At 40.0% G+C, this 14,794-nt stretch overlaps 1 protein-coding gene across 1 annotated transcript in view; it reads left to right on the top strand.

Moving 5' to 3' along the window:
• The window catches only part of DACH2 (dachshund family transcription factor 2), a 638,219-nt gene that overhangs the window by 398,119 nt on the left and 225,306 nt on the right, over window positions 1-14,794 (top strand). Inside the window, exon 4 of the mRNA XM_060137515.1 lies at window positions 9,543-9,674. Coding sequence (XP_059993498.1) covers window positions 9,543-9,674 — 132 coding nt within the window. The remainder of the gene's footprint in view (window positions 1-9,542; window positions 9,675-14,794) is intronic.

Here is a 14,794-nt window from a genome sequence, read left to right as displayed (position 1 = left end):
GAGCCCTGACTCCTGGCTGTAGCACCAAGAGCCTTTCATCCACACGGCTCAGAATAAAAGGGAGAAAAAGTAGAGGGAATTAATAGAAGTATGAGGAAAGAAAGAAGGAAAGGAGGGAAGGAAGGAGGGAAGAAAGGAAGGAAGGAAGGAAGAAAGAAAGAAAGAAGCAAAGAAGGAAGGAAGGCAAGAAGGAACGAAAGGAGGGAGGGAGGGAGGGAGGAAGGAAGGAAGGAGGGAAAGAAGGAAAAACAGAAAGAAAGAAGATACAGTAAAAATAAAATAAAGTATAATAAAGTTATTGAATTAAAAAATTCTTATTTAGGAAAAAAAAAAGGGACGGATAGAACCTTAGGACAAATGTTGGAAGCAAAGCTATACAGACAAAATCTTACACAGAAGCGTACACATACACCCTCACTAAAAGAGGTAAAGGGGGAAAAATCATAAATCTTGCTGTCAGAGACCACCTCCTCAATTTGGGATGATTCGTTGTCTAAAGGAGGGAAGGAAGGAAGGAAAGAAAGAAAGAAAGAAAGGACGAAGGTAAAGTATAATAACGTTCTTAAAATTAAAATTGATTATTAAGAAAAAAGTTTTAAGAAAAAACCATGGACGGATAGAACCCTAGGACAAATGGTGGAAGCAAGACTATACAGACAAGATCTCATACAGAAGCATACACATACACATTCACAAAAAGAGGAATAGGGAAAAAAATCATAGATCTTGCTCCCAAAGTCCACCTCCTTAATTTGGGATGATTGGCTGTCTATTCATGTATTCCACAGATGCAGGGTACATCAGGTTGATTGTGGAGCTTTAATCCGCTGCTTCTGAGGCTGCTGGGAGAGATTTCCCTTTCTCTTCTTTGTTCTCACAGCTCACAGGGGCTCAGCTTTGGATTTGGCCCTGCCTCTGCGCGTAGGTCGCTGGAGGGCGTCTGTTTTTTGCTCAGACAGGACGGGGTTAAAGGAGCCACTGATTCGGGGGTTCTGGCGTACTGAGGCCGGCGGGGAGGGAGGGGCACGGAATGCGGGGAGGGCCTGCGGCAGCAAAGTCCGGCGTGACCGTGCACCAGCCCGAGGCCCGCCGTGCGCTCTCCCGGGGAAGTCGTCCCCGGATCCCGGGAACCCGGCAGTGGCGGGCTGCACAGGCTCCGCGGAAGAGGGGCGTGGAGAGCGACCTGCGCTCGCACACAGGCCCCTTGATGGCGGCAGCAGCAGCCCCAACGTCTCCCGCCCGCCTCTGGGATCCGCGCCTCCAGCCGCGGCTCGTGCCCGTCTCTGGAGTCCGCGCCCTCAGCCGCGGCTCGCGCCCGTCTCTGGGGTCCGCGCCCTCAGCCGCGGCTCGCGCCCGTCTCTGGGGTCCGCGCCCTCAGCCGCGGCTCGCGCCCGTCTCTGGGGTTCGCGCTTTTAGCCGCGCCTGCGCCCGTCTCTGGAGTTCCTTTAAGCAGCGTTCTTAAACCCCTCTCCTCACGCACCAGGAAACAAAGAGGGAAGAAAAAGTCTCTTGCCTCTTCGGCAGGTGCAGACTTTTCCCCGGACTCCCTCCCGGCTAGCTGTGGTGCACTAACCCCTTCAGGCTATGTTCAAGCCGCCAACCCCAGTCCTCTCCCTGCGCTCTGTCCGAAACCGAAACCCGAGCCTCAGAGCCTCAGCTCGCAGCCCCGCCCGCCCCGGCGGGTAAGCAGACAAGCCTCTCGGGCTGGTGAGTGCCGGTCGGCACCGATCCTCTGTGCGGGAATCTCTCTGCTTTGCCCTCCGCACCCGTTGCTGTGCACTCCTCCGCGGCTTCGAAGCTCCCTCCTCCGCCTCCCGCAGTCTCCGCCCGTGAAGGGGCTTCCTAGTGTGTGGAAACTTTTCCTCCTTCACAGCTCCCTCCCACTGGTGCAGGTGCCATCCCTATCCTTTTGTCTCTGTTTATTCTTTTTTTTCTTTTGCCCTACCCAGGTACGTGGGGAGTTTCTTGCCTTTTGGGAGGTCTGAGGTCTTCTGCCAGCCTTCAGTAGGTGTTCTGTAGGAGTTGTTCCACGTGTAGATGTATTTCTGGTGTATCTGTGGGGAGGAAGGTGATCTCCGCGTCTTACTCTTCCGCCATCTTCCTGCTCTCCCGCCTGATTCTTCCAGCTACGTTTTTCGTTCTCAAGATTGCTTTGGCTATTCTGGGTCTTTCGTATTTCCATAAAAATTATGAAATTTTTTGTTCTAGTTCTGTGAAAAATGCCGGTGGTAGTTTGATAGGGATTGCATTGAACCTGTAGATTGCTTTGGGTAGTATAGTCATTTTCACAATGTTGATTCTTCCAATCCAAGAACATGGTATATCTCTCCATCTATTTGTACCATCTTTAATTTCTTTCATCAGTGTCTTACAATTTTCTGCATAGAGGTCTTTTGTCTCCTTAGGTAAGTTTATTCTGAGATATTTGTTTCTTTTTGTTGCAATGGTAAATGGGAGTGTTTTCCTAATTTCATTTTCAGATTTTTCATCATTAGTGTATAGGAATGCCAGAGACTTCTGAGCATTAATTTTGTATCCTGCTATTTTACCAAATTCATTGATTAGCTTTAGTAGTTTTCTGGTAGCATCTTTAGGATTCTCTATGTATAGTATCATGTCATCTGCAAACAGTGACAGCTTTACTTCTTCTTTTCTGATTTGGATTCCTTTTATCTCCTTTTCTTCTCTGATTGCTGTGGCTAAAACTTCCAATTCTATGTAGAATAAGAGTGGTGAGAGTGGGCAACCTTGTCTTGTTCCTGACCTTAGTGGAAATGCTTTCAGTTTTTCACTGTTGAGTACTATGTTGGCTCTGGCTTTGTCATATATGGCCTTCATTGTATTGACGTAAGTTCCCTCTATGCCTACTTTCTGGAGGGTTTTTATCATAAATGGGTGTTGAATTTTGTCGAAAGTTTTCTCTGCATCTATTGAGATGACCATATGTTTTTTTCTCCTTCAAGTTGTTAATATGGTGTATCAAATTGATTGATTTGCGTATATTGAAGAGTCCTTGAACTACTGGAACAAACCCCACTTGATCATGTTGTATGATCCTTTTAATGTGCTGTTGGATTCTGTTTGCTAGTATTTTGTTGAGGATTTTTCATCTATGTTCATCCGTCATATTGGCCTGTAGTTTGTTTGTGACATCCTTGTCTGGTTTCGGTATCAGGGTGATGGTGACCTCGTAGAATGAGTTTGGGAGTGTCCCTCCTTCTGCTATATTTTGGAAGAGTTTGAGAAGGATAGGTGTTAGCTCTACTCTAAATGTTTGATAGAATTCGCCTGTGAAGCCATCTGGTCCTGGGCTTTTGCTTGTTGGAAGATTTTTAATCACAGTTTCAATTTCACTGCTTGTGATTTGCCTACTCATATTTTCTATTTCTTCCTGATTCAGTCTTGGCAGGTTGTGCATTTCCAAGAATATTTCCATTTCTTCCAGGTTGTCCATTTTATTGGCATAGAGTTGATTTTAGTAATCGCTCATGATCTTTTGTATTTCTGCAGTGTCAGTTGTTACTTCTCCTTTTTCATTTCTATTGATTTGTCTTCTCCCTTTTTTTCTTGATGAGTGTGGCTAACAGTTTATCAATTTTGTTTATCTTCTCAAAGAACCAGCTTTTAGTTTTATTGGTCTTTGCTATCGTTTCCTTCATTTCTTTTTCATTTATTTCTGATCTGACCTTTATGCTTTCTTTCCTTCTTCTAACTTTGGGGGTTCTTGTTCTTCTTTCTCTAATTGCTTTAGGTGCAAGGTTAGGTTTTTTATTCGAGATGTTTCCTGTTTCATGAGGTAGGATTGTATTGCTATAAACGTCCCTCTTAGAACTCCTTTTGCTGCATCCCATAGGTTTTGGGTCGTTGTGTCTCCATTGTCCTTTGTTTCTAGGTATTTTTTGATTTCCTCTTTGATTTCTTCAGTGATCACTTCGTTATTAAGTAGTGTATGGTTTAGCCTCCATATGTTTGTATTTTTTACAGATCTTTTCCTGGAATTGATATCTAGTCTCATAGCATTGTGGTCAGAAAAGATACTTGATACAAGTTCAATTTTCTTAAATTTACCAAGGCTTGATTTGTGACCCAAGATATGATCTATCCTGGAGAATGTTCCATAAGCACTTGAGAAAAATGTGTATTCTGTTGTTTTTGGATGGAGTGTCCTATAAATATCAGTTAAGTCCATCTTGTTTAATGTATCATTTATAGCTTGTGTTTCCTTGTTTATTTTCATTTTGGATGATCTGTCCATTGGTGAAAGTGGGGTGTAAAAGTCCCCTATTATGAATGTATTACTGTTGATTTCCCCGTTTATGGCTGTTAGTATTTGCCTTATGTATTCAGGTGGTCCTATGTTAGGTGCATAAATATTTACAATTGTTATATCGTCTTCTTGGATCGATCCCTTGATCATTACATAGTGTCCTTCTTTGTCAATTCTAATAGTTTTTATTTTAAAGTCTATTTTGTCTGATATGAGAATTACTATGCCAGCTTTCTTTTGGTTTTCATTTGCATGGAATATCTTTTTCCATCCCCTCACTTTCAGTCTGTATGTGTCTCTAGGTCTGAAGTGGGTCTCTTGTAGACAGCATATATATGGTTCTTGTTTTTATATCCATTCAGCCAGTCTGTATGGGACTCTCTGTGCTTCCCGGACTTGATTAACTATTTCCTTTCCCATATTATGGAAGTTTTCAACTATAATCTCATCATATATTTTCTCAGTCCCTTTCTTTTTCTCTTCTTCTTCTGGAACCCCTATAATTCTAATGTTGGTGCATTTAATGTTGTCCCAGAAGTCTCTGAGACTGTCCTCAGTTCTTTTCATTCTTTTTCCTTTATTCTTCTCTGCAGTAGTTATTTCCACTATTTTATCTTCCAGGTCACTTATCCGTTCTTCTGCCTCAGTTATTCTGGTATTGATCCCTTCTAGAGTGTTTTTATTTTCATTTATTTTGTTGTTCATCGTTGCTTGTTTCATCTTTAGTTCTTCTAGGTCCTTGTTAAATGGTTCTTGCATTTTCTCTATTCTATTTCCATGAATTTGGATCATCTTTATTATCATTATTCTGAATTCTTTTTCAGGTAGACTGCCTATTTCCTCTTCATTTGTTAGGTCTGGTGGGTTTTTATCTTGCTCCTTCATCTGCTGTGTGTTTTACTATCTTCTCATTTTGCTTATCTTACTTGTTTGGGGTCTCCTTTTTGCAGCCTGCAGTTTCATAGTTCCCGTTTTTTTTGGTGTCCATCCCCAGGGGCTAAAGTTGTTTCAGTGGATTGTGTAGGCTTCCTGGTGGAGGGGACCAGTGCCTGTGTTCTGGTGGATGAGGCTGGATCTTGTCTTTCTGGTGGGTACGTCCACGTCTGGTAGTGTGTTTTGGGGTATCTGTGGACTTATTATGATTTTAGGCAGCCTCTCTGCTAATGGGTGTGGTTGTGTTCCTGTCTTGCTAGTTGTTTGGCATAGGGTGTCCAGCACTGTAGCTTGCTGGTCGTTGAGTGAAGCTGGGTGTTGGTTTTGAGATGGAGATCTCTGGGAGATTTTTGCCATTTGATATTATGTGCAGCTGGGAGGTCTCTTGTGGACCAGTGTCCTGAAGATAGGTCTCCCACCTCAGGGGCACAGCACTGACTCCTGGCTACAGCACCAAGTGCCTTCCATTCTCATGGCTCAGAATAAATGGGAGAAAAAGGAGAAAGAAAGAAAAAGGATAAAATAAAATAAAATAAGGTAAAATAAAATAAAGTTATTAAAAGAAAAATGTAATTTTTAAGAATTTTTTTTTTAAAAAACTTAACAAACAAACAAAACAACACCAAAAAACGGACGGATAGAATCCTAGGACAAATGGTGAAAGCAAAGGTATACAGAGAAAATGTCACACAGAAGCTTACACATGCACACTCGCAAAAAGAGGAAAAGAGGAAAAAATAATAAATAGTGCTCTCAAAGTCCACCTCCTCAATTTGGGATGATTCGTTGTCTATTTAGGTATTCAACAGATGCAGGGTACATCAAGTTAATTGTGGAGATTTAATCCGCTGCTCCTGAGGCTGCTGGGAGAGATTTCCCTTTCTCTTCTTAGTTCTCACAGGTCCCAGGGGCTCAGCTTTGGATTTGGCCCCGCCTCTGCATGTAGGTCACCGGAGGGCGTCTATTCTTTGCTCAGACAGGACGGGGTTAAAGGAGCCGCTGATTCGTGGTCTCTGGCTCACTCAGGCTGGGTGGAGGGAAGGGTACGGAGTGTGGGGTGAGCCTGTGGCAGCAGAGGCCGGCATGACGTTGCACCCGCCTGAGGCGCACCATGCGTTCTCCCAGGGAAGTTGTCCCTGGATCCCGGGTCCCTGGCAGTGGCGGGCTGCACAGGCTCCCCAGAAGGGAGGTGTGGAGGGTGACCTTTGCTCGCACACAGGTTTCTTGTTGGTGGCAGCAGCAGCCTTAGCATCTCATACCCATCTCTGTTGTCCTCACTGTTAGCCACGGCTCGCTCCCGTCTCTGGATCTCCTTTAAGCTGTGCTCTAAATCCTCTCTCTACGCTCGCCAGGAAACAAAGAGGGAAGAAAATGTCTCTTGCCTCTTTGGCAGTTCCAGACTTTTTCCCGGACTCCATCCCGGCTAGCCGTGGTGCAATAACCCATTCAGGCTGTGTTCAGGCCGCCAGTTCTCTCCCTGCACTCCAACTGAAGCCCGAGCCTCAGCTCCCAGCCCCCGCCCCCCGTCCCGGCGGGTGAGCAGACAAGCCTTTCAGGCTGGTGAGTGCAGGTTGGCACCGATCCTCTGTGCGGGAATCTCTCCACTTTTCCCTCTGCACCTGTGGCTGTGCTCTCTTCCGCGGCTCCAAAGGTCCCCCCCTCCGCCACCCACAGTCTCTGCCCATGAAGGGGCTTCTAGTGTGTGGAAACCTTTCCTCCTTCACGGCTCTCTCCCACTGGTGCTGTTCCCGTCCCTATTCTTTTGTCTCTGTTTATTTTGCCCTACCCAGGTACGTGGGGAGTTTCTTGCCTTTTGGGAGGTCTGAGGTCTTCTGCCAGCTTTTAGTAGGTGTTCTGTAGGAGTTGTTCCATGTGTAGATGTATTTCTGATGTATCTTTGGGGAGGAAGGTGATCTCCGTGTCTTACTCTTCTGCCATCTTCCCCCTCCCCTTTTTTTAAAAACAATTCTCTTTTAACATTTTATGAAACAAGCAGGCAAATGGAAAATAATTTGGAAGATGTTGGTATAGGTTCAATAGGATGTTTCTTTCTTGCTTTTAATCTTTTAACATTAGATATAATTGGAACATTTGAAGAGATTATTAGACTTTCAAAGACATTTAAAATGCCTTTTATGCATTTTCAGAAGCGTCTACAGGAAAATAAACAGTTGCTTGGCAACCTGGAATTTTGTTCTAAACTGCTTTTCTTTTTTGGAGGGATATTATTAATGCAACACTTCGTTAATTTAATTAAATGCTATTTTTAAAATATAAAACCATGTTGCAGTGAACTGACCCACCATTTCATTTAATTGTAAACCTCAAGATTTGATTACTCATAGTTCTCCTTTAGTTAATTTACTTATTCACAGTTTTGACAGAAAAGCTTTCAAACTAATATGAAGAGATAGACACAGTATAACCCATTAGGAAACTATAAAATTGCCTTAATTTTTGTTCAATCACTGCTGCAAATCCAAATTCACATTTTTCCCCTTGTAAATTTTTCTACACAGCATGGATTTTTTTCCCCACTGCACTTCTAGGTTAAGGACTATAGATCACATAAATTTATAAGTCTAATGCTTGTTTACTAGTGAGAAAGGAGTCCAAGAAAAATTTTGCTTTAGAGCATGCATGGATAACATCTATACAAAACCAGAAGTATGACAAAACTATACAGTACAAAGTAAATCTAGTCAGAATTATTGCTTCATAAAGGACTGTAAAGACCACTTAGTCCAACCCTTTCATTTTTCATATTGAGTAATCTGAATCCTTGAGAAGTTATATGACATGATTTTTCCCTTGTTCTGGTCAGTGACTTATAATGCCTCTCTTCAAACCCATTTAGAGAGTTTTAAAGAAATTAAAATCAAGATTAAGAAGGTGGGATTTAGTGGACAAAGCACTAAGGGTACATGTCAGGAGACACGAGTTCTCATCCTAGCTCTACTGTCTGTGTTGTATTAAGTCCCTCACTTTTCCTCTCTAGGATTCAGTTTTTCATTTGTAAAATGGAAGGGTTGTTTAGATATTCATTAAAGTTCTTGTGAGTCTTAAGAACTATTTTCACCACTCTAAGTCTGAGTAATATTCCATTGTATATATGTACCACATCTTCTTTATCCATTCATCTGTTGGTGGACATTTAGGTTGCTTCCATGTTCTGGGTATTGTAAATAGTGCTGCAGTGAACATTGGGGTGTGTGTGTCTTTTTGAATTATGGTTTTCTCAGGGTATATCCCAGTAATGGGATTGCTGGGTCATATGGTAGTTCTATTTTTACTTTTTAAGGAACCTCCACTCTTTTGCAGCAACCAATACATGCCTTCTTTTCTTTGATTTGCATTTGCAGGGGAGAATGATTTCACTGAATTCTAAAATACTGTTTTAAATCTGCCAGTTTTTTTTCTTTTTCTTTTTGGCCCGTGGTACCAGTGCACCAGTAGATGGTTAGGGATTTCGATACTATTTAAAAATAATTTAGTTGAATTCACTATACATTTTGAAGGGCATTGGTGGAGTACAGATTGATCTATTTTTAGTACCAATTTCCGGTTATATTTCTATGGTTTTGCTGGATATAGACTTCCTAGGAGGAAGAATTTCAAACTTATGCACTCATATTTTATCTTTGGGTTTTTTATTCCTACCTCTTTGTACCATTATATAGAGTTTTAAAAATTGCCTTATATTAATACAAAAGAATGTAATTATACTACAAGGGCTGGCACACTTTCAGAGGTGGCCTGCCATGTTTTCATTTATTTGGTCCCTCAGTATATAAGAAGGAGGTCAGTAAAAAGTATAAAGACAACTTTGTGTTTCCTCCCCTTAATTCTTCTTTCTAAGGTAACTCTCATAAGGAAGGTAGCCCATTCTTTAGTAGAAGTGCTAGCAAGGATATTCACTAGAAAGTTGTTCCTTCTAGCATTTCAGAGTGCTTCCTCTGACAATGTTGTTTTAGATGGATTTTAGTGCATGGTGAGCTCTGTCTAAAACAACTGTCCAGAGCTCTTAATAGACACCAGAACACATTAGCAAGAGTTTTGAAATTTCTCAGACAATTTTCACATTATGCTGTTTGTTTTCTCTGTGCTGTTTTCAATTGGGAATCAGACCCATATTTAATGCTTTTTCAGATGTTCAAACTGTCCATTGTAAGAAGTTATTAGAGGAGTTGAAAATTACTTTGTTAAAGAATATTATTCATAAATTAGACTTGGGCTTACTTTTGGCTTGTGCTGTGCAGCATAGGCCTGTTAAAGAAATGTATACAGTCTTCAATTACATTAAGAAATGGCCCCTGTTTTAAAAGAATGGTTATGGTTTTAGGTATAACAGCTGCAACAATGGCTGAGGCGATGAAGCTGCAGAAGATGAAGCTTATGGCTATGAACACTCTTCAGGGAAATGGAAGCCAAAATGGGACCGAATCAGAGCCTGATGATCTTAATTCTAATACAGGTGAGTGTCTTCAGGAATCCAAAGCAGGTGACTCTCATTGCTTTATTCTGGGAAGGGAGAGAGGAGGGCTGAGAGGAGAGGAGAGAATAATATGTATACTTTGATTATCAGCAGTTAGTACAAAAGGAGGCTTAACCCTACCTCTAATTTGTACATTGAAATTAGAAAACTATTATGGGTCAGAATCCCATTTCAGGAAACATTGATTTATCTCTATTGTTTTGTTGTGGTGGGGTTAAATTCTAATTTTTATAGTGCTAACTATTGCACCTTTTGATTGCTAAAAGCTGCCTCCTTCAATTTCACCTCAGGCTTCTTAATTTTTCTCTAAATAATTTGCCACTGAAATGCAGTTCTGAGAATCCACCTTTGCTTCAAGCTGGAGTACCACCTCCTTAGATAAGTGAGGGTGCTGGGAGACTTGAGGAATTATTGGCAGGGGCTAAAGATGTAGAACAAGAAGAAAAAAAGAAAAAGAGATGGAAAAAGGGGAGAAAAGAGAAAGATGCCTGTGGAATAGAATGTCCCCTCCTTTCTTAGTAACTGTTTTTTTTTTCCTTGACCCTGTGATAACTGTACCTTGACTTGATCATAAGATCACCCCTGAGATCTCTTTTGGAAGTAGGTGGGATTATAACTATCAACATACATGAATGGATAAATAAATAAATAAAATATAATTTTAGTGGGGAATAATAAGGGGCAACCTAGGATGGTCTTAGGAGCCACAGGCTTCCAATCTGCGTTTGCAGTTAAATTCAATATAATGTGATAGGTAAATAAGTAGCAGCCTTTTCTCTCTTCTTTTCAGCTTCTAGAATTTCAAGCATGGTAAGTCTTTATTTTGGAGGGAAAAGGAGAGAGGAATTAAAAAGGGACATTATTGAGTTAAATCAGTATGATAGACTCATTTAAAGCTGAAGTTTTCATGGTGAATTATAGAGTGAGAATGGTCTTCAACCAGTGCTCACAATGGGGAATAAATGGAAACATGCTCAGTTTTACATTGTATAAGTTTGAGGTGTACAAAGTGTTGATTTGATACACTTATACATTACAATATGATTATCACAACCATGTTAACTAACACCTCTATCATGTCATAATTATCATTCCTTTTGTGTAGTGAGAAATTTTAAGATTGTATCTCTTAGCAACTGTCAAGTATTTAATGGAGTATCATTAACGCTAATAACAATGTTGTACATTACATCCCCAAAATTTATTCATCTTCTATCTCTCATGTTAACTCATTTATTTCTTACCAAATTTTTGGAAAAAAGGGAAATTTTAATATTCCAATTTTTGCAGATTGGGAAACAGAGGAACAGAGTGTTTTGGCTTTGCCCATAATCGCAAAGCTAGTAAGTGGCAGAGCTAAGTTTCAATCCCATATATGGTTAAGTCCAAAATGTTTAATCTTTTCACATTCTTCCTCCACTTCAATGTTGTTTTGCAACAGGAATTCTTTTTTAATTTATGTTCATTTTTGGCTGTGTTGTGTCTTCATTTCTATGCATGGGCTTTCTCTATTTGTGGTGAGCGGGGGCTACTCTTCAGTGCGGTGTGCAGGTTTCTCATTGCGGTGTCTTCTCTTGTTGTGTAGCACCAGCTCTAGGCACGTGGGCTTCAGTAGTTGTGGCACACTGGCTCAGTAGTTGTGGCTCATGGGCTCTAAAGCATAGACTCAGTAGTTGTGGCACATGGCCTTAGTTGCTCCACAGCAGATGGGATCTTCCTGGACCAGGGCTTGAACCCATGTCCCCTGCATTGGCATAAGGATTCTTAACCACTGGGCCACCAGGGAAACCCAGGAATTTTATTTTATTTAACCTCTGGAATAAAGTTGTTTTTACGATGAGGATACAGTAATAAACTTATGATCAATTTCCTAGTCTTAACGCCTCTCTTAACTGATACTGGCTTTAAAATTTTTTGGTGTCTCGGAAGTGACCAACATTTTACAGGAAGCCACTTGCAAATAAAAAGAATTTTTTGTACCAATAAAAATTAGTAGGATCTCAACGAATAACTTCTGTCATGTTTTTCTCAGGTATACCAGTTTCTGAAAAAGACTTTCAATAAAACTTCTGTTGTTCCTTTATAACAAGACAACAAAAAATATTTTGAGAGCTATACTGGTTACCTAATTTCTAACTTAGTAAATGGTTAATTTTCCTGGTTAACTATAAGCTGACTTAACTCCAGGTATCCATCTTTGTGAAAAAAGAAAGTAGTAGGTTTCGATCTATGTATGTTATACTTGATGTTTTAGAAATGGAATTAGAGTAGTCACTGTGCTTGACTTTAAATGTAAATGGATTAAACTCACCAATTAAAATGCACTGAATGGATGAATGGATAAAAAAATAAGATCCAGCAATATGATTTGGTCGAAAGTGAAGTGATGGAAAAAGATACACCATGCAAATGGTAACCAAAATAAAGTGAAAGTGGCTATAGTTATATCAGAAAAAATGGACTTTAAGTCTTAAACTATTTTTAGAAATGAAGGTCATTATATAATTATAAAAGGGTCAATTCAATAGGAAGATATAACATTTATAAATATATGTGTACCCAGTAGCAGAACACTTAAATGTATAAAGAAAACATTGACAGATCTGAAGGCAGAAATTGACAGCAATACAATAATAGTAGGGGGATTCAATATCCCACTTACAATAATGGACACAACATCCAGACAGAAAAGCAATAAAGAAAAATCTTACTTGGACAACACTATAAACCAAATGGACATAACAGAAACTTACAGAAATTTCTACCTAACAGCAGAAGAATACACATTCTTTTCAAGCACACATAGAACATTTTTCTGGATATATCCCATGTTAGGTCACAAACCAAGTCTTGACAAATTTATGAAGATTAAAATTATACCAAGTATCTTTTCCAACCACAGTGAAATAAAACTAGAAATCAATGACAGCAAGAAAATGGGAAAATTTATAAATATGTGGAAAATAAGCAATACTCTCTTGAGCAACCATTGAGGAAAATCAAGAGAGGAAATCAAAAGAACATTTAAAAAGTATCTGGAGAGAAATAAAAATGAAAATAAAATATACCGAAACTATGGAATGCAGCAAAAGTAGTACTAAGAGGGAAGTTTATATTTAAAAAATACAAAGTATCAAATAAACAATCTAATTTTACACCTCAAGGAACTAGAAAAAGAACAAACCAAGTCAAAAGTTAGCAGAAGGAAATAATAAATAAGTTTAAATAAATAAATAATAAATCAAGTGGAGGATAAGAAAGCAATAGAAAAAAAATCAACACAACTAAGGTTGGTTTTTTTTGAAAAGATAAAATCAACAAAACCTTAATTAGACAAAGATAAAAGAGAGAAGACTTAGATAAATAAAATCAGGAATAAAAGAGCAGGCGTTTAAATGGTACCTCAGTAATATAAAGGATCACACAGGACTAGTAAGCACAATTATACATGAACAGACTGGATAACCTAGAGGAAGCTGATAAATTCCTAGAAATATACAACCTACCAAAACTCAATCAAGAAGAAATAGAAACATGGATAAATCAATTACTATTAACAAAGTTGAATCAGTAATCAAAAACCTCCCAACCAAAAAAACAAAAACAAGAAACAAAAAAGCCACCACCACCACCACCAACAAACCAGCTCCAGATGGTTTCTCTGTTGAATTTTACCAATGTCTAAAAAATTAACTCCAATCTTTTTCAAACTCTTCCAAAAATTGAATGGGAGAGAGTACTCCCAAACTCATTTTACAAGCCCAGCATTACACTGATAATAATTCCAGATAAAGACGTTACAAGAAAAAAAAATAAAGGTCAATATTACTGATGAGTATAGAGGCATAAATTCTCAATAAAATACTAGCAAACCAATTTTAACAGCACATTAAAAGGATCATACACCATGACCAAGAGGGATTTATCCCTGGGATGCAATGTTGGTTTAACATATGCAAATAATCAGTGTGATACAAAAAATTTAAATGAAAGAATAAAACCACACGATTATCTTAATGGGCAAAGAAAAAGCACTTGACAAAGTTCAACATACATTTATGATTAAAACTCAATGAAAAGGTGTAAAAGAAAATTAACTCACAGCTTATAGACCATATATGAAAAGCCCACAGCTAACATCATAATCAATGGAGAAAAACATAAAGCTTTCCCTTTGTACCTTTCTGGTACAAAACAAGGATGCCCACTCTCAACACCTGCTCAACATATTACTGGAAATCCTAGCCAGAGAAATTAGGTAAGTAAAAAGAATAAAAAGCACCCAAATCTGAAAGGAAGAAGTAAAGTTATTTCTATTTGCAGATGGCATGATCATATATGTAGAAAACTCAACAACGACCATAAAACAATTAGAACTAAAAAATGAATTCAGTAAAGATGCAGTATACAAAATCAATACAATATGTTAAGATGGCAGAGTAGGAGGACACTGAGCTCACTTGCCCTCACGAGCAGATCAAAAATACAACTACATGGGGAGCAGCTCTTTCTGAATATGAGCTGGAGATTGGCAGAATGGCTTTTCTGTAACCAGGGCTGTAAAGAGAGATCCATGCAGAGTCTGGCAGGAAGGGAGGAGAAGTGATCTGGTTGGGTCCCACATCCCTAGCTGGGGACCCAGAAAAGGAGGAGGATATCATGGGCTCTGGGATCCTCTCTGGGGAGTGAAGGGTATGAGCCACATATTAGGCACCCCAGCCATGGGGTCTGACAAAGGAAGATGAGCTCCCTTAGCTTGTTTGAAAACCAGTGAGGCTTACTGGAGATTTATAAGAAACCAAGACTGCTCTTGAAGAGCCCATGCACAAGCTTGCTTACTCCTGGTCACAGTGTGATGACAACAGATTGAAAAGTGTCTGGGGCTCTGGCTGGCTTGCCAGGACAACCCTAGTATGCCCGAGCCTGCACCAGGCTCTTACTCCAGTCTCTCTTGCCATTGCTAATGAGAGAGTGCACACTTGGAAGGAATGACGCTGGCTTGGACCCTGGCCCTGTCTCTGACAAGGGTGGAAGCAGCCATTGCTAGCAAGTGTGTTCTTGCCCCTTTTGTGGGGAACAAAATTGGTTCCAGGGTGGAG

The sequence above is a fragment of the Lagenorhynchus albirostris genome, chromosome X (genome assembly GCF_949774975.1).
Source record: "Lagenorhynchus albirostris chromosome X, mLagAlb1.1, whole genome shotgun sequence".
Classification (NCBI taxonomy): domain Eukaryota; kingdom Metazoa; phylum Chordata; class Mammalia; order Artiodactyla; family Delphinidae; genus Lagenorhynchus; species Lagenorhynchus albirostris.
This window is presented reverse-complemented; position numbering and strand designations above follow the sequence as displayed.